Genomic DNA, 20,236 nt, shown 5'->3' with positions numbered 1-20,236 from the left:
CCAAGGCAGATATAACTGTGAACACGCAACTCTTTTTTTCCTTGTTTTTCCCCATTTTCCCTCTGCTTTTTTGAAACTCCTCTAAACACAACAATTTCCATTCCAATAAAGGTGGTTTTACTGAAAGAGCCACATATGGCGATTAATAAAAACCTACAAAGCATTTGGAAAAAAAAAAAAAAAACCACCAGTTTTTCTTTCCATCCACAAACGAGCTATGCCATTTAATTTCTGCTGTTAATCTTACAGGGCTGCTTTTGTCCAACCCCAACAGCTACCGAAAGGCTCAGGAGCCTGAAAAAGCGATCTTCCGCCATATAGCAATCTCCCTTGTTGCCAGAGTCTGGCACAATGCCTTTGCATTGACCTCTACAGCTTCCTCTTCCAATGTACACCGCAGTCACATGGTCCCAGCACAGCTCCATGCCACGGCTAATCTTATACACCGCTCGGCTCCAACCTCAGCAAGCAGCTTCTCATCACTAACAGCTGCTAATTTGGGGAACCACTCAACTTTTCAGGTTTTTCTATGACAAAAGGAAAAAAAAAAAAAAAAAAGGCCAAAAAAAAAAAAAAAGCCATAACACAGCATCCATGTTGAAAGAAATCTAGAAACTACATCCCACTGCGTGCTCTGGTCGCAGCTCTCTGCCTTCAGCACTCTGGGCCAGAGCAGGTAAAGTGGGTTACAGGAACACAATCCCAAGTAGGGCACGGGGAGACAATCTGACCAGAGTTACACCCTGAAAATACAGGCGCTGCAAAAGATGCCCCAACTTTAATTTTTTTTCACAACTGCTACCACATCCAATCCCTGCATACTCCACTTTATCTCCCTGCACAGCCTCAGTTAGGGTTTTAAAACATGCAGCTGCTTGTAATCTGTTGTGGGGGAGCTTCCCTTCCCCACTGAAGAGTTTGTTTTATGCTCTCCACAAGCCTGAAATTGTTCAAGTTAATGTATTGTTATTTTGGAGGAAGGATTTGCAGTGTGGGGGAAAGGGGAACTTTCCCCCCAGAAACGTGGGGAATTTTGTTAGAGAAATGATGCGAAGGAATATGGAGTAACCTGCAAACTCACAGGGAAAAACAAACACAGAGATCCCAAAAAAAGAGAGGGAGAGGATACAAACGAAGGTAAACCACTAAGCAAACACAGAGAGCTGGGAACACAGAAACAACACAGAGACACCGCTCCATAAGCCAGCGCAGATACCACACTCCCAGGCAAACCCACAATGCACTCGCCACGCATAGCTACAAACCCGCAAGCAAACAGAGAAACAAAGACAGCGACAGACACGCCGGGATGCGAAGGCTCACAGGCGCAGGCACACACACCCGGGCAGGGGGACGCAGAGGCGCAACGTACATGCACATGAACTCGGGGGAGACGCGCGAGCACACGCAGAGGCAGCATTACCCTGAGCTTAGCTCCTTTTCTCTCGCAATAGGTACAGCGCACCATACGGCTCTATTCCCTCTGGCATTGCGAGGGCTCCCCTGCCACTGAGCTCAGCCCATAAACCACTCCCAAACCCCAGCAGAGGCTTCTGTTTTTTGTTCGGGCCAATGAGAAAAGTATAGCTCACTCTTCCTTCCTCCCAGGAGCAGCGCCGGCTGGTTGAAATCCCTAAGCCTGAAACCGAATACCACAAACCCATGAGCCAACTGCAAGTGCCAAACCGGGGAAAAGGAGCAGGCCCTGCTCTGGGCGTTCGCTGGCTCGCTCCCTCCTCTCCCCCAGGCGGGAGAGGTGCTCCCAGGCGTCGGACGAGGGAGGCTGCGGCGCTCCCCGGCAGCATCCCGGGGTCCCCTTCTCCCAGGCCTCGCCTCACAGCATCTGGAAGCGGGAGCTGGAAGGACACGGCAGGAAACAATGGCTACCTTCGGGCGACTCCGCAGGCTAACGGCCTGACCCGCGCTCAGCAACACTCCCACACTGGGGCCCTGTAACCCAAAGCCACAAATTACGCTGCAAAACAAAAGAAACCATTGTCACCCGGGAGACACGGGGCCAGCCAGCCTGCTCGGCCCCTCTGCCAACCCCCCGGCCCCCTGCCACGGGGCTCCCCGCCGCGAGCGCGGCCTCTCCTCCAGACGGAAGGGCCCACGGGCTTCCCCCCTCAAGGAAAAGCCCTCAGGGAGGGCAGCACCCACCTCCACCCGCCGGGGCCGGCTCTGCCTGTGGAGGGGCCCTGCAGAGCCCAGGCCAGGGTGGGAGGCATGGTCGTGGCCTTCCCGGGGACAGGGACCAGGCAGAATCCCCCCCCCCAGCCCCCTTTCCCCCCGCAGGAGCGGGGCAGCCTGGCTGGGGTGGCCAGGGCTTCCAGCCTGGAGTGAAAGCAAACCACCACCTATCAAGACCAAATAGTAACTAATCATTAAACAGGGTGCGTGCAGCAGGCGCTTCAAAAGCACATGAAAGACCCGGTTCCTGCCCTGAGGGGGTTACGATCTGAGTCAGTCAGACATAAACAACACCCGAGATAAGAGAAAGCCTATTTTCTGCGAGATGCGCCAGAGATTTTGTGAAGCGACTGCAAATTACACTCACAGATCACGCTGGGACCAAAGTAAGGGGCAACACTTTGCTCATCCCACCCTTGCCCCGGTCTCATCCGAGGTGAAACTCCAAGCGCTGGTGTGCGGGGTGGGTTCACACCTCAGCGGAGCGCTGCCACGAGTGGGGACTTCACGGGGAAAGCATTATTTACCTTCCAGCCGTCAGATTTTGGCATGAACAGCCCACGTAGAGGATCAGCAAAACTGCACCCAGCTACCATCTCAGGCTGCCTGCAAGCCTCGTTGCTGCGGCGTATGTTCAGCTACCGCTGGGAAGGTTACCTTTGAACTTCAAGAATGAAGAGGCCTCTTTTTTTTTTTGATTGGAAGCTTAAATTTCTGAGAAGGCACCTGCCACTGCAAGGAAATGAACCAAGCTGCCAATTCACAGCGAGCTGGGCCCGTCTGCCCCTGGAACAGCATTCTGGTATCAGTGAGAACACGACTCGTTTCTCCGTCCCTGTGACATGGCTGTTCAGCTCCAAGCTCACCACAGACCATTTTAAATGCTGGAGCTTATTTCAGTTACACGTGTGACGCTGCAAGTCCTCCAAGCTCTACACAAAGGAGGATTTGAGACTAATGCACTGACTTGAAGACATTAAATTTTATTTACTTTGCTAGCTTGGAAAGTTTTAATGAGAATTTGTGCTTATTGGTCTAATTTTGTTGTACTTAATTATATTTATAGAGCAGTTTTGTATCAAAAGCAGTTCACAAGTTACATACAAAGCGCATACGAGTATCTCACATGCATAAAACGGCACCAGGTTGTGCTGCAGGACCTGCGAGCTCCCTCAATTCAAAGGGCAATCTCTGTCTCCAGAGGCACACCCTCAGCTTCTAATTAGACCGCAGCTCAGCAGAGTATTTTAGCATCTGTTTAAATCCATCCCTACTTAGTAAAGGAATTAATAGAAAGGAATGGATGGCTGAATAACAGCCTAGGAGAGGGAAAATAAGGCTGAGTACATGGTAACAGAGCATCATCCTTCTGTGAACAGGTAGATGTTTCATACAAAATACCCCATCCTTAACCGAAGGACAGCAGCAATCTAAAGACCTATTATAGCAGTGCTTAGCTATCTTAAGCAATAGGAAGAATTCTGAAGGCAAAAAAAGGTGTTGTAGTGACAGAGGCTTTCGTTTTCATTTGTTCCATAGCACAAACTTTATCAAGTTGTTAGAAGTGCCTGTTACTATTTCTATAGCCATCATGTCCTGGCACAGCAGCTATTTCACTGCCACTGCTTTGGAAATAATCTTGCAAGGCTACAAACACAAAACCTAATAAAGGGGATAATAATTCCAGCAGGGCTGTTTTGATAAATGAGAAATCAAATTAGTACTTTATTTTTTGTTTAGTTCAGGTTCAGCTGTATCCAGATTGCTTCAGTCCTGGTTGAATTTAAACAGAAAACTAAATCTGAGCTTGTTCTCAGCTACCTGAAAATGGTTATGGTGCACCACGATGAAAGGAAGCACTTCTGAGCCCTGTTCAGTTTCCTTTTGTCACAGTTTCCTACCCTTAGGATTTGCAGTACCACAGACATCTGACGCGATCTAACAAGCTTCTGCCCCTAAAAGGTGACGTTAGAACAGCACTGCCTTTTCCTCCTACCTTGGCTCCTGGTTACACAGCACGCTGCCCGCTCTCACGCAGGCTCCCACGTTTGTGCAGCCCTTTGCAGGAACTTGCACCCAGGGATGTGAAAGAGGAGAGGCAGGTGCCGGTTTCCTCGGCAGCAGTGAGCTGCTCGCTCAGCTCACCCGGTGTCTTGTGGCCCTGCACCTTGTGTGAACTGCAGAAGGGGTCTGTCGATGAGCCAGCCCACTGCTATGTTTTTTTCACACTTCTGCACTGCCCTTCAGTTGGCGCAAACATTTATGCAGCCATGTGGTGGTTTGGATGGCCTGAAAAGTAACCAATTTTTCTTCTTTATTTCCAAGTCGGTTTTCAGCCAGACCAGCCCCCAGTCCAGTTTACTCTGCAGCTGCACAATGGCGTGTTCAAGTGATGAGGATGAAACAATGTGGGCATGGGACTGTTTTTTCAGGGGCAATGCCAACTTATACCAGTTTGAAGTTTGTCACACTACAATCTCAGCTAGACATCCCCTTAATTTATGTTGGTTTACTGCTTAAGAGGTAGTACTTGGAAAGTTTTACATATTTTTGACATAAACCATTTCCCCACTTAATTCAGTCCTCTAAGGCTCCTACTAGGTAAGCAGTCATTTACTTACAGACAGAAAAATAACCTCATTACCCAGAATTTTTTAAAAAAGTTAATGGTGCAAGTCCAAGTGAAAGCCAGGGCGGTCTCCAGCGCGCGTAGTGCTCCTGGTAACTGAAGCAGCGCAGCAGATGGAGCGTTCTCTAACTTCACTCCCAGCACGGAACTTGACGTGCAGGAGCCAAGACAGACATTTGTGTCTGGTAATGCCATCTGTGTCTGCAAAACCGCAACGCTTTCGCTGGAGTGCTTTTTGTTTATAGGGAACACGTTAATGGTGGGTATTGCATACTGCAAACTCTTAGTGTTATGAGAATGCTAAGAACAAGAATGAAATGAAACAATCCCATTTCTGAGCAACAACAGTCATTAATAAAGCATATGAATATTGACGATTCACATAAAAGAATGGGCAGCATGAAACAAGTGACAGCACTGACATTTAGCTCCACAACTGAACACGATCTCTTTAATAAGGGCTTATACCCTCTGGGTACTCACAGCAATAGCTGGGACTAGTATCTGTACAGGAAAGGGCCAATCTGAATTTCCAAAGATGGAGAAAGCTAATCTTTTGAGGAGTTCATATTTTAACTGGACAAGTTCACGGAAAAGAAATCTCTTGAGAGTCACTAAGCACACAGAAACCACTTCCACCTCAGGACAGCCCCTGCCTGAACTGCAGAGCGTGGAAGTTCAGAAGATAATTTTAAGAGGTGGCATCATTTTATGCTTACACTGTTCCTACACTCCTCCCAGGGCATCTATGACAGCACCCAACAGCAGACAGGTTACTGAGTGCCACGGATCTTTGTCCTGATCCAGTACAACTTCCCTTGTACTCCTAGGCTGTCAATGTTTGTTATTGCTTTTATCTTTGTTGCTTCTTCAGACTGATGAGGGGTTTGTGCCAACAGTGCTGCAAAGCAGCTTTCTCTAGTCTTTATGCCAGATGATGCTCACTAGCAACATCCTCATCCCTCCAGCTGCATCACCCTTGCCTTTAACTCTCATGCATGGTAACTCCTTTTCCCCACATCAAACTCCATTGTCACATTTCAAGTGCTTACAGTCTTTCACTGTTTAGCCTTCCTCTACCTATCACATCTACTAGTTTATCAAGCTGTCAACCTCCACCTTCACTTTGCCAGTGACAGCAACCTCAATGGCTCTGTGTCTGCTTCTTCATCAGGCATCTCTTTCCTTTCTACCAGGCCATCCCCCACACATGGGAAAAGCTCCATGTCAAAATCTGTTGAATTGCTACTTCTCTAAAATCCCTCTTTGAAACCTACCATCTGGCATTTCATGATGCAAGTAGTGAACTGCAAGAATATACTCTGCTTTTTCTGCTAAATTCTGTTAGTCATGTTGCTACCTTATCCTTTAAACCATCTCTGCCTTGCTTTGTTTACTTGTTACATTTTTTTCAGCATCTGGAGTGTGCCTGCTCTAGGAGAGGGATCGTTTTCTTTACTTCTTACCATGTACGATCCATGAATCCTGAAGCCCTGAATCCTGATTTAGTTTCTTAGCTCTAGCAGATTATAAATAATGTTATTTTATAGACTCACCACTTGGGAAGCAAGTTGGCTGGGTTCTATTTTCTGCTCTGCCACTGACTTACTGTGTGACCTTAGGCAAGTCACTTAGGACATTTCCAAACGCATATGTGAAATTTGGCACTCCTATCCAGATCTAGTTACCCTAACAAGCATCTTACGCTTCAGAACTTGGGAGTATCTTTAGCTTCCACTGAAATCGATGGTGCTGAGCATATCGTAGGACCAGGCTTCCCCATGATGCGTGCCACAGAGGCTCTTCTATTACGCAGACCTTTACCTCCAAACTGTTTATTTTTACAGAATGAGAGTAAATGCTGTATATCACTTTCTGACTGCCCACTCCTCTGTATATACTGGTACCAATTTATTTGAGACATTACTGTTTGGAAGGAGTTCTGAGTGATTTGTAAAACACTAGAGGTCAGTTCAACAGCAGAGCCCAGGATGCGCCAGCATTAGGTCTGGCCAATAGAAAATGCCTCTAAAACACAAACAGCAGTGAAGGGCTTCCAGGATTATATGGTGTTCATCAGCCATACAGGTCAATAGCTATTATATCATTAACATAATCCCCATCTCAGTCGTAGTAATTCCTATGAATCTTACAGTGCACATTTTCAGGCCCCCAAAATAGTTCCCTTTTCCCATCATCATATAAAAAGTTTCAAGGAAGACATTCAAACAGAAGAAACAGGTGAGGTTATGCTATCACAACTTGCCCAAAAACTAGACCCAAGATAGGCAGAAGCAGGACAAACCACTCTTGTGTTTGGTCTCAAACCTGCCCTGAGCAGGTCCTCCAAAACAAGAAACACGGCCTATATAATCAGTCCAGTATTTGACCTTGCTGTTGAAAAAGTCAACAGAAAAGTAAAGTGGCATGAAGGGCAGTGATGAGTTTTTGGGGAGACACATACCTATTAAAAATGGACTTCAAGTTCATTTCACAAAGCATCTCTCAGCTAATAATTTTTCAGCCATTAGTAGTTTAGAGCCTGGGAAGGATCTGAACCCAGCCTACAGAAGGACTTTGACTCCACTGTGTGAACTGTATGACATGGCTGTATCCTGTGAAGTGATTTCTTTGGATAGTACTTTTGGAGAATTCACTATGTAAGGTCAGTCTGCCATTTTCAAAACAGAGTTGCTCAAAACTGAAAAATGAAAATGCACTTTTCAAAAAGATTTGATTAAAGATTGTATTCAGCAAACTGAAAAAGAAATTAATCAAGGAGGTCAAGAGTAGAGCTTTTTAAAGACTTAAACAAACTTACTTTTTCACTTTGGGGTATTTCATCTCTGATATAGCATTGGTAGCATCCGTCTGTCTCGCCTTCAAATGCTGTGGCCACATATTATCCACCCAGTCAACTAAGTCCACCTGAAAGCCCCACCAAAATCAATTGTTAGTTACTGAACACATGGCAGGATATACTTCTGTTGCTAAAGCTCTAACAATGACAGAAGCAGCAGATGCTCGCAGACAGGAAGAACCTTAGTGTTCAGCAAAAATCCTATGGACCCAACATGTAAGGTGCAGCACTTCATCACAACTCAGCCCTCTAAAACCCAGAGTAAGGAGGGTTTTGCAGTCAATTTAATTGGGTGCCCACCTGTGTGCTCACCTGTGAGCACCTTCTCTTGCAGCATCACCTGCTGTCTGTATTCAAGTGCATTTTTGTAGCCAACAGCCTAGAAATTACATTTATTAACATTAAAATACAAGCATAAAAGAGATTATACTATTCCAATACTTTACACTTCAAGGAACATTAACACCATTGTTCTGGCCAAATTCTGATTTGAGTAATTACATTATTGCCTACTGTGCACTTCCTTCATTGTTCTACTTGGACATAAAATTCACCAAAGTTCTTGTCCAAAAGCTGAACTTTTAGGAAGTGTGGGCAAGAGAAAACAGCAAAAGCCAAACAATTGGAAACATACTGCCAGCAAGGTGAGGAAGAGATGGAAACTGAAGATCGTTCAGGGGACACTGAAACATAGCTCCTGTGCTGGGTACCAGAGCACGAACTGCAATCTGTCCATCACAGCCACAGCAGGGACAAGCCTGTGACTCCTTCTTTGGCCTGTTTTATGATGGAGCCTGTGCTAGATACCCTTAACGCTCCCTTCTGGTTATGCAAGTGGATCACACGTGTTAGATTTCAAAACAGGGGAAAACACCAGGCAACTTGGGAAGTCCAACGAAGCAAGCTGTAGTGCTGCGTTTGGCCACAGTGTGGCTGTACACCCCGACCCAGCTCGAAAAACACGTGAATGAACCTCCATTTATTGGTCAATAAGGACTGCAAGACCTATCCTAGGCGTTGGTGAGAAAGCTGTCCTCTCACCGTGTGCAGCAAGAACAGAGAAGTCCAACTCTGTCATCGTTAGCACCCCACTTAGCCTCCTGACTGCTAAATCTTTTTAAAGGCCCACCCAGGAATGTTGTTTGGATGAGTCAACTCAACTGTTTGTGTCCCCAGAGGATTTTCATAACAGGGCAATTAGCACATGAAATTCTTGCAGATTGGGGCTGACCCCTATCTATTTCTCCATCTGCACCAGGTACTGTTGATAACACACAGTACTCTGAGAAGAGGCAAAAGGAGATAATGCAGCCAGTAGAAATAGGACCAATTCACAATTGTATGTGAAAACAAAATTGATGGTTACTGCCCTGATTCTGAAATAATTCCCACATCCTGATATTGCAACCCACAGTTTTTACACAACAGGGAACATGAATCAAGTATTTCTGCCTTACGTGGGCTAAAAGAGCTCTGCAGAATTCAAGGGAACCACTTATACAAATATAGTATTCAACTAGTATCTGACTTTACGTACTGGACCTCCTCTCAGCACCCGCTTCCCCAGCACCCTCTCTTCTATTCCCAAGTACCTAACGGGAATGCAAATCTCTCCTTCAGTGAGATCCAAATATTCCTGGTTTTACAAACAATTGTGCACTCAGGCTGTATTAAACAGATATGAAGTATTCATTTACATGTAGTAACGGGTATCTAATTGCATTTTTCAGTTCTGAGCACCCAGGAAATTTGCACAGATGTTTTAAAAGCTCACTGAGCATGATATGCTTGGGAAAACCAGGTTCAGTTAAACACTAGAAACTCCCCAGAGCACTTCCAAACTGCCCACTAGTGCCTGAATGACAGCAAAAACCTGCACAAACTTCTAAATATGTGCTTAATATTCGATTTGTGATACGTGTGTAACAGAACACAAAAGCCTACTTCAGAATTACTTCTACACATCGGCGATTAGAACTGCCATCTATTTTTGACCCGTTCAGGCAGAAGTGTGGTGTTTATATTGTCTGCATAGGCAAGGGATGTCCCCAGTGAAAAAAACTGCTGGTATAACTGGAATAGCATTTAGAAATGAGGAGAAAAGTGTCTGAAAACAAAACATCATAGAGCTATAGTTTCATATCCAGCAGTGCCTTGAGCATCCAGTGCCACGAGCGGAGGGAACAAGCAGCACATGCATTCTACTTTGAGAAGTTCCTTTGTTCCTTCATCAACTGCCGAGTGTCCTGAGGAGACACACTGAAACCTCCAATGCCATCTCCTTCATCACTGTGTATTACTGAGTTGATGTTCTAACCCTCACCCACACATGGTTACACCTTAGTGATAAAAGAAATAATCTTTTTTAATAAGGTCACAGTTTCACTGCTGGTGACTCCCTTGGGAAACAAAATCACAAGAGCCCTTTATCTTTAAAAAATGTTTACAAATATACCCCCTTCCTCTGACACTGCCAATTCTGACAGTGATTATGCTGATTTAATTATGTATAGATTTCGACATTTAATACATGCGGTTTCAACCTTTTTGCTTTGGAGCCTCCTGAACATTTTTTAGTTAATAGGAGGGTTCATATATAATGAATTTAAGCTTCCTGATAATGTAAACTTCCTTAGAGGAGGAAAAACAATAGAGAGGTATTTAATTATGGATGGAATTTCCCCTAAATACCTGAGAGGAACTGGGTATCTGTGAAAATTGCATGATTAAGAGCTCATCAGGTACCTAATTCCTGTAAATTAAGTTCCACTGTCAAGGAGACCAGCTTCCTACTTGGGTAAAAATGAGATCCTAACGCTAAACGGACAGGAGTTACAGGTACTTCACATTACCTTGTTTAAACTCCGTGTTTTATTTCTTACAAAGCAACTGGTGACTGGGAAGAAACTGAAAAGAAACACCATCACCACAGGATCCCTTACCACATTGGGGCGCTTGACAATGTTCTCCAGCTTCGTGTGACTGAACTCCAGGCTGATGACATTGTAGAGTTTTTCACGCTGGGCCTCTGGTGTTTCATAGTATCTCACAAATTGAGACATGCTCATTTCAACACCCTTCTGCGTGTTCACATCCATCACATCCACTATCCTTCGGCTTCCTGCAAACACACAGAAACAGTCTCAAAACATCTGCCTTGGCTTTATTTTTTAAAATATATATGTATGTGTGTATATATACGTATGTATATTATTATATATGCATAAATTCTCAACAACTGCAGGGAAGCTGTTGTTAGAGGATGGGAGACCAGCATAGGTCCCTCCACAGGTCCCGAGCAGCTCAAACAGTGAGCAGGGAACTAACTTGAACTCGACTTTTTGCCCAGTATGACACCGAACAAGTCACCTGGTATCTCTGCTGCACAGAGATGGAGAGAGTAGTTTCCTCCTTTACGTGAATTGACACAAGCAGACGTACATTAAAAACTATGAAGAAGCGATACAATATAGTAGCAGGGGGCACGCAAGACAAATAGCTCTCCAAATCATACTCTGCAATTTTCTAAACATCCATATGCCTCTCAAGATGCTTTTACTCATGTACAAAAATTATCCATAAAGAGCAAACTGCCTTGCATCACCGGATGCTATAAACCGCTGAACACCTTATACAGATTGCTGAGTATTCTCAACTCCAGTCATCATCCGTGGAGATGAAAGCACTAAATGCCACAGAAGAGTGAGCCCCCACTCTGGATCTCTCAACAAAAACTACAGGACATACTTTCAGCTTCTCGAGTGGCAGACATACAAGTCTCATTAGCACCAGAATGTTGAACAGCAGTTTTAGTCGAGCCTTCAGCTTTACACAGATTAATCCACAATCTTCTCTTCGGCCAACTGGAAGGTTTCACCTCTCCCAGCAATTTCATCATCCTAATTAGCAGTTCATTTGTGTGTGAGCAAACCGGAGCCCATGAGAGACATGCCTCATTTCCAGGAAAGAAGGATTCCAGCAAACAAACTCGCAACGCTTCCAAAAAATCACTCCAAAACCATTTTCACTGCCGAAGAAATAACTCGAAATAAATTGCATTAAAACAAAATGGAGGGACGATATACGCCATCAGAGGGAATTATTAATAATTACAGCACCTGGCCTATTGTGTGCTTGGGAGCAGTATTTCAGCAAGAGTGATAGTTTGGATTGCATCACTCCATTAAAAACATCCTTAGCCACTGATAGCAATGACAGTGACAGATGTGATAATGATTCTGGAAAGGAACTCAAGACCATAAAGCTTTGTAATCAAAAAGAAAAATTTATACAGTGTAAATCTGGAATAGTCCCACTGGCCTGTCAGTCACACTCTTCACTACAAGGCCGGTGAACAGGATTTCATCCTTAGTCTGAGCTCGGGACTGGACGTAGTGTTGCCACCTTGAGGCAGGATGGGGAGAAAGTTTAGTTATGTGTGGAAAAGCACAAGAGTCCTTAAATTTGGTATTTGCATGTTTGAAACGACATACATAAAATCTAGTTTTGGGTTGGGGTTTTTTGTTGTTGTTTTTTTAACTGTTAACTTTACTACCTAGGAGGAATAGTCTTCTTTCAACTCGATAGGTTAGCAACGGGGGTGAAGTCCTGAATAAGCACCAGCCTGATTTCTGGTTCCAGTGCCTGGGGATTAAAGCAACGGCTACAGCCCAGAGAGGTGAAGTATACAGATGCCAAAAAATTATATCTGAAGGACTGCATGGCGAGTCTGGGATCTGTCATGTTATAGTCTAGATTTGATCTCAGCTTTGCTGGAAACAACCTTGTATAGCCTCTCGATTATCCCTTCTGTAAGAAAAATCAGCAGTTACCTGATGAATTAAAAGTATGAGGCCCAGTTCAATAGCAGGTTTGTTAAATGCACACGACCATCAATTATGGGCAGAAGAGCTAAGATTTGAATTGATAGTGTCTTGACTTCCAAATTAAAGAGTAATTTGAGGGGATGTTTTTCTCTTAAACCACAGTACTATCAAACAAGCCCATACATAATGATTCCTGGAGTACCGCTCGCAAAATTTGAGATGTATAAATTACAGGTTAACAGCTTTGTACTCGCTGCCCACTTCCTAGCGGTTCTGGCTTACTGCCAACTTTATCTCTTCTCTCCTGAAAAGATTCAGCTCTTTCTTCTATCTCCTGCCCCTCAGAGAAGGTTAAAAAATATCATCCAGAAGGGGAGACAGGTGAAGAACAAGGGAAAGAAGCACAGAGAGGCTCCAAAAAGCAGTGGCAGGCTGAGAGATCTCAGGTCAGGCTGGATTTCTGAACATCTCTGACATCCATTTTACTTGATGTACCATTTCTGTTAACCATTTCCTAGATAATCCTCTTGCCACACTCTCACCCTGTCCTCTAAGAAAGGACTCCACTCAATCAAGCCCGATGCAGCCCACCAAGTCCCAGCAGGATCTCAGCGACGCTGGCAGCCTCTTGCCCTCATACAGACCATATTCCTCACTCACTCAGCTCATCGCTCGCTGCGACGGATTAACACACACCTGGATCCCTAGCTGGCAAAGAGCACCTCTTACTGCTGACATGGAAGCTTCAGTGTGCCATGCGTCACCTCATCCTTGGCTTCCCAGTATTTTTTTCCAATATAACTCTTGACTGAAAAACGCCTGGACAGTGTGGGATTAAGAGGTGTTGTTTCCCCTCCCGCAGCAGATGTGACTCAGAGGCAAAGTGGTGATGCTAGGGTTCATGGGAGGGGATTTTACAGCCTAAAGGAGAAACATCTTCCTCCTCTACTGCTGCTTACTCATCAAGCACAAGCGAATCCCCAAAGAATCACAAAGGCAGTAACTAAGAAACAAGCTAGCGCCATCTTTGACAAGAGGAACAAACAAAAGCAAGAAGGAGAGGGAAAAATCAGTTGCAGAAGCTGGAAAACAAAATCAATCAGGAAGAGCTACTTAAGAACTATGTTTCATTTGAAACCTTAAAAAAAAAAAAAAAAAAGGAAGTTACTGCAGCCCACGTATCACTAAAATTCACTGTAAAACTAAGGGGAGGGAATAGCATATACACTATCTGCTCCCTTTATTTAGAGGCCTAGTGACCAAGATGCTGTAGAGGTTTTAACAGATTAAATTCTACAACATTATTATATGCTGCAATACCAGTATTTTTTTTACATAGACATGAACACCTGGAGGAAAAATGACTTGTGCAGAGTCCCTGCCTCCCACTGCCCACCCTGTACAAGTTGGTTTGGTACGGAGATTTGGTCCTCTCTGTTTTGGGGAGCTTGGCAAAAATACTTCGAGAGCAACAGGGAGGCAGACCTTGTCCTCTAGTCAGAAAGAGAACTGCACTTTGTGAATGCAGGTTACACAGGCACCCTCCCTGCATCAGCAAACGCTTTCACAAATCACAGCTTCAACAAGTCCACCCCAGAGACTTCAGGAGTGATGGGCTCCAGCTCCAAAGTCATTCAGCAAAGCTCTCATCAATGTCCCCTGCAGAATTGCACCCACACTTTGCTTTGCGTATAGAATATTGTAACAATTTACCAGAGAAGGAACAGTGAATGGGAAATTCTGGGACTATAATAATCTCCTCTGGGGTCCAACAGTTGCCATTTGCCAGTTCTAAAAAGGTGAAGCACTGCCTTCCTCTGCCTTGACCTGAAACAGCCTCAGACTTGCATTATCCAGGCTGCCAGACTCCAGTCTTCAAAACAGCCTGCTCTTTGCCCTGACGTGGATTCAGCACTGATACCAGCTGCAGCAGAAGCAAGAGGTGGTCCATTAGCAAAGCAAACATGAACCAACATGAGAGATGCAGTAGATACATGAGAGATAGTAGATACATGAGATACAGTAGAACATGAGAGATGCACAGGAGCTGTGAATCAGAAGTGAAAATTACACCAGTGTTTTCTAGGCTGCTGTCTCTTCCACAGCACACCACTGGCAGGAAAAGGTGCAACTCTCCCACCGCAGAGGAAAGAGGGAATGTCCTTTCTGTAAGAATGATTATCGAGCCTGTCCATTAAGAGGATAAAGCTACCTTGAGGAATTATTTTAACCCTTTGTGACTGAATTAAGATCTGTGCCCAAGGTACAATATAGCATCTACAACCAGAAACCAACCTCAAATGCCAAGGGACAGGCCTGCAAGTCCTTTCTAATCTTTCTGCTTCTTACTGGGAAAAAAACCCCTTGGTTTGTAAGGCAGGATTTCTGGCAGAGCCTTAGGAAATCTGCTAGCTTTGCTAGCGGGTTAATTGTACCTAAAGACTGAGGCTTTGACTTGCATCCCGGTTAATCCCTCCGGAGCTCCTGGAGCTGGAAAGCACGTATTCATCTGCTACCCACAGGAGACTCTTACGATATCCCATCCTAACTGGGAGGGACGTGAATCAGAGCAGAAAGTCCTTGCTCGAGAGGAGCTATTCACGACATTCCCTGGGTTTCAGACCCAGGATAAGGACAACTCAAAAGAGACACGTACCAATACCATCACTCCCAGATCCACCAGAGGGCACAGAAGAACAAAGGGAAGTAAGAGTCCAGCTCGGACACTTGCACACATCTCTGCCCCGCACCTCCCAGTTAGTTTTCTCACCCAGCATTTTTCCCAGCACAGCCTGGTCCACCATGAAACAAGTATCCCCAAGCCATCCAGCTCGCCCTTTGCAGTGCTCTCTGCCTTTCCCCTTTACACTCCTCCCCCAGGTATCTGCCCCCCACCCAGCTCCCCAGCGCATGCACGCTGGCAGCAGAGCAGGAGCCTTTTCAGTGGGGTTAAATTATTTTCTTCTTATGGAGATGTAAAGCTACAAGTACTTGACATGTACCTTCCCCTTCCTTCCCCTCTTCCGTGTCTGTAGCTTTATCATTTGGTATAAAACTGCCAAATTGCAATAACCCATGTTATTAGTTTTTTTCACGCAACAAAAGGTAAGGTATTTAGAGCATGTCCTCAGGAAGAGCTTAAGCCAGCAAAAAGTCTTAAGCCTTAATGCTACAGGACTAGACTAAAGAAAGAGGCTCAGGGCAAATAATGTGTTTTAGTAGCATTATATAGAATCAATTAGTATCCTTACATCTACCCAAAACATAAACTGTAATTTTCTAGTGATTCTTTGAAACTTCAGCCAGTGAAAACCACAAAGAAAAAGAAAAATCCATATACAAAGAAACATTTTAGTTTTTCTACAGTATTCAAATGCATTAACCTGTAGTATAAGCATACTCCAGGTAGCTGAAAAGACAGAGCTAGCACACAATAATTACAAAAAGGAAAATAATACAAGTTCTAAGGCAAGTGGGAAGGGATGTAACTTTGTTGAAAATCCTATGTTTTATTTATGTACCAAATCTATTTTAAGACTATTGATGGTTCCCTAAAATGTCTCAACATAAAATATATTTAACAGTAACAGATAAAATACAGGGAAAATGTTATAAGAATTAAATAATTTCAAGTTAATAGCATTTTATAGTATCATTGTACTCTACACTATCAAGAGCATCTTTGCATACTAAGAATCCTTCAGAAATTAAATTCTTTCATTAAGTGACATGTTAATCTGACAGTAGCAGAGTTCTTTACTTTCCAAAAGCCAAGTACAAAGGAGCATTGATTGGATCAATGCAATCTATTCTCCTTTTATGTTTAGAAAAGCTGCCTCTGACACAAAACCACACCCCAACAAGGAAAGGACAATTTAGGTTTTTATGGCTTTATTTACATACTTTCTTGTGATGTGCTCCTCTAGTAATATCAATAGTGGAAAGAAGAGTGTAGCTGTGCCCAGGGCATCTGGCAACGCGGGACAGAGCTCAGCCTGCAACCCAGCATCCAGCTCCCAGGGACGGAGCACACCTCTCCACCATGGAGGGGTTTTGGGAGATGGCTGAGATGATTCAAAAGCTCCCTGCTCTGTGAAGGTCTCCCCTCCCCTGTCCTGGCTCTGCAGCCCTGACCTTCTCTCGCCTTGACCCTGGCACTCCTCCGACTTTGGGGCAAACAAATAGAGATTACTAAGATATCAGGAAAATATTTTCCGTTTTCTAGCTTTTTGCTGATAATCACTGAGGGATTAGGCATGCACCAAAGCTAGAGCAGGAGAAGGACCTCAGGAGCAAGACCCAGCACAGCACAAGCAGGAGTGAAACAGCCAGAACTGGGAGGGAAGACCACGTTGCCCTCCTGAAACCTCATCACCAGCCTGTAACAAACAGCATGGCCTTGATTTTCCTGATAGTTGGCAACTAGGAAATAGAAGATGACCTTCAACTACCATTCATGTTACCAACTAACTTGTGAATTAGATCAGCAATCCTGCAGCTCTCCTTTGGTCTAGACTAGTATTTAAAGGTGTTCTGTCAAAGGGCTGGCAACACCACCACACATCTAGTATCACACTTGAATGAGGACATCTGAAGATGTATATAGCTGTGATTACATCAAACCTCCAGAACATGCTGATATTAATATGTACTTCTATGTAAAAGCATAGCTACATTCAAAGGTCATTTCGGACTAAGGTAAATTATGGCAGTAGAGCATAACAACTACCATGAAATATTTAGGATTTTGGGTGCTATTCCTCCAGATTAAGACAGCTCTTTTCTAGTTTGGATGAGCTAAGGCAGAGGATGCTCACTGCACAAGAACAGTGTGACTACAGGGAGTTATTCTAAAATAGCTGTTCTGGTTAATTTTCCCACATGGACAACTCATTTGTAAATCCACTTCTAGACAGAGACTTTGAGATGACCGTGACCACATCAACACATCAGTTCAATTTCACTTTCATGTTTTGACATCATGGAAATACATTCTTGTGAGAGGTTGAATTTTTATTATAACGTTCATTCAAAGTGAATTTACTGCTGTTTATATCCGGACATGAACATGATTGTTTTTAGCAAAACTGTCCCAGTTTAACTAAGATTTTTTTAAAGAGTTTGACTGTGTTAGGGAAAGGACAAACTTAAAGAGAGCTCAAACAGGAAGCTCAGCTCTAAAAATAGAAATGGTTCTACTTCCAAAATGGCAAGTCAGCGGACATGCTAAACATAGGCGAGTGTTATAGTATTTCATTTTTATTTCTAAGAGCCAAAAAAAAGCATAAAGAGGGAGCATCAAATACCTTCTTTTTATTAATTTTATTGCACAAAAGCCCTAATCATGGATCAAGGCTCACTCACCAGGCACTCTTCTGACGCACAGCTCCCCAGTGGAAACTCACAACAGAGGCAGAAGGCTACATCCATCATGTTTTAGCCCAGCATCAGTTAGTGCTGAGAGCTAAAACAGCATTAAAAAAATTATATATATATATATTCCTCCCCCTCTCTGCGAGGGAGGGAGACTGTGAGTTTTCTGCCAGTTCAACTTTCTGAACCACCTTACTGCAAGGAAGAGCAAAGCCCATGCCAGCACACAGGAAAGGGATAGCAGAACAATGCCAGAAGTGGGGAAGCGAAGGAAGATAATGAACAGGACACAAATTTAGACTTGCTTAATTAGTATGGCAAAAAAAGCAAGTTGTTAGATGCAACGGGTAGCACAGGGAATAGAGACACTATACCAGGGCACATAATAGGCAGCAATAGCAGAAACTAGATGCCAGTTTAGATGACAAAAAGATGGTCTGGCATCAGAGCACAGTACTGGAATTAGAGGGACAAGTTTCTATTTCCAGTCTATCAGGAACACTGGGTAAGTTTTAACCTCTCTCTGCCCTAGATCCTGGTTTCATGATACAAACTGTTCACCAATACTCAAGAAACTGATGAGGCTTAAATAATTTTTTTAAGTGGGGTCAGCTCCCTGCCTGCTTCACAGCACAGTTCCGCAAACATCAGGGTGAGGGATGTGCATCCAGCACCAGCGCTGGTGGCTGCTGTGGAGAATCATACAGTGACACCGAACCCTAGTCCCAACATCCCTTTCTGATATTACAGACTGGAGCTTTTCTTCTTAAACAATAAGCTATTTAAGAGGCACAAACCCAGTGCATGTTAAATGAAGCAATGTCCTCTGAAAGCCTGCAATACGCCACTTTAATATAGAGAGATTTCCACTTTACACATGCACTGCTCTACCTTAATATCGGTGGATGCCAAAGTCCCAAAGGATTGCTTCAGAGCTGCTACAAACCACTTTAATTTTCAGCAAATTAGGTGGAGCCCTCAGACTGTAGGAAAATCACTAATGTAACCTTCACTTGAAAAAAATCCATTCAGAAACTCTGAAGTCTAGTTTCTAATTTTAATTCTGCCCAGGAAAGAATACAGTGCAGCTCCACAATTCTGTAATTCTTCCTAGCCCTGAGCAAACACAGAGCAGAGAGAACAGTTCAGAATTACGTTGTCTGATGAACATACACGACTGCTGGTGTCCCACAAAGAACGAAGAGAACCCATGATAAACAAACAAAACCCCACCTGTCAAGTCCTACTGGTCCTGCTTACAGCAAAGTATGTTGATCTCTCTATCATTATTGGTTCATGGGTGGTAAGAGAATCCTAATAGCACTTGCTCAAGTCTGGAAAGATTTATCTGTACTTCCACACAAGCTACTATGAGATTAGGGAGTAAAATCAGTCCTGTACAGCAAAGTAGCCTCATCAAAGAAAGAGAGATACAAAGAAAACAGGAGAGGTCGCTCAAAGGAAAAGAAAGAAAAAAAGACAAAGACAAAAGGATGAGCCAATAGGTCTTCAGTGCTGTACTTGGAAAAGAGAAACCTGCTAGACATAATTGGAATGAATCACTTCAATAGAACAGTGCCTTGTTTGTTTTTTTTTTTTTAATTGTCCAGATGTTTCCTCTTTGTAGTTCTCATATTTAAAAAGAAATGCAACAGCTAGAAGTCTGGCCAGCTCACTCCAACAGTGCTTATAGACCCCTTTGTTGATAGACCATTGGTTTGACTCCATCCTAGCTTAGAGGCACTTGGAAGTAATCGTTTTCTGTGATAATATTTATTTGCTGATTTTAGTCAAGGTCTGACTTAGCAGATTTCCCAATTACAGAGATGCTTCAGAGCACGAAGCACGTTGGCAGTCCCAACAGCATGACTGTGAGGACATTTGGAACTTGATTTTAAAAACAAAGTATTTTTAAAAAATAGTGGGAGATTTTAAACCAAGTTTTGGCCAGAAAGCAATATGATGGAAGAACTGTTTATTTTTATAAAGACTGGATCTCAAACGCATGTTGTTGTAATCCTGCAAATAGCCTTTTAATATCTGAGACAAATCACTGGCCTTGACATACACTGCCTTCTGATTTTCCTTTTTTTTTCCCTTGAAGAAGTTTGTGGCCAGGTACATAACTCAGCTCCCTTAAAACACAAGTTTTGGTTTTGTATCCTCAGATCAAGGGAACAGCACTGACATGCAATTATTTACAATCACTTGGAACATCCAAACTCAGCCTCATCCTGCAAGGTGCCATCCTCATTCTACTGCTTTCAAAGTGCTGGTGGATCCCCCTGCTCCTCTCAGCTATTGGAGAGACGACTGTCTCTTGTGGATCTGAGTCCCTTGATGAATTTAGGGACTTGC

The 20,236-nt window shown here is 43.9% G+C and overlaps 1 protein-coding gene across 9 annotated transcripts in view; it reads right to left on the bottom strand.

Annotated features, from left to right (window-relative positions):
• KDM2B (lysine demethylase 2B) overlaps positions 1–20,236 on the bottom strand; it is a 126,198-nt gene that overhangs the window by 79,198 nt on the left and 26,764 nt on the right. For 8 of the 9 annotated variants that reach the window (XM_074844635.1, XM_074844641.1, XM_074844632.1 and 5 more), the window contains 2 exons: positions 10,622–10,800; positions 7,641–7,747 (listed from right to left, as the gene is read on the bottom strand). In XM_074844635.1, the coding sequence (XP_074700736.1) occupies positions 7,641–7,747; positions 10,622–10,800 (286 nt within the window). Of the gene's footprint in view, positions 1–1,423; positions 1,577–7,640; positions 7,748–10,621; positions 10,801–20,236 lie in introns of those variants that run through there. The other variant, XM_074844643.1, reaches the window with a different exon arrangement.

The sequence above is a fragment of the Strix aluco genome, chromosome 18, assembly GCF_031877795.1.
Source record: "Strix aluco isolate bStrAlu1 chromosome 18, bStrAlu1.hap1, whole genome shotgun sequence".
In the NCBI taxonomy this organism is placed as follows: Eukaryota; Metazoa; Chordata; class Aves; order Strigiformes; family Strigidae; genus Strix; species Strix aluco.
Note: the sequence above shows the minus strand (reverse complement) of the source record. Positions and strands in the feature narration are given on the sequence as shown.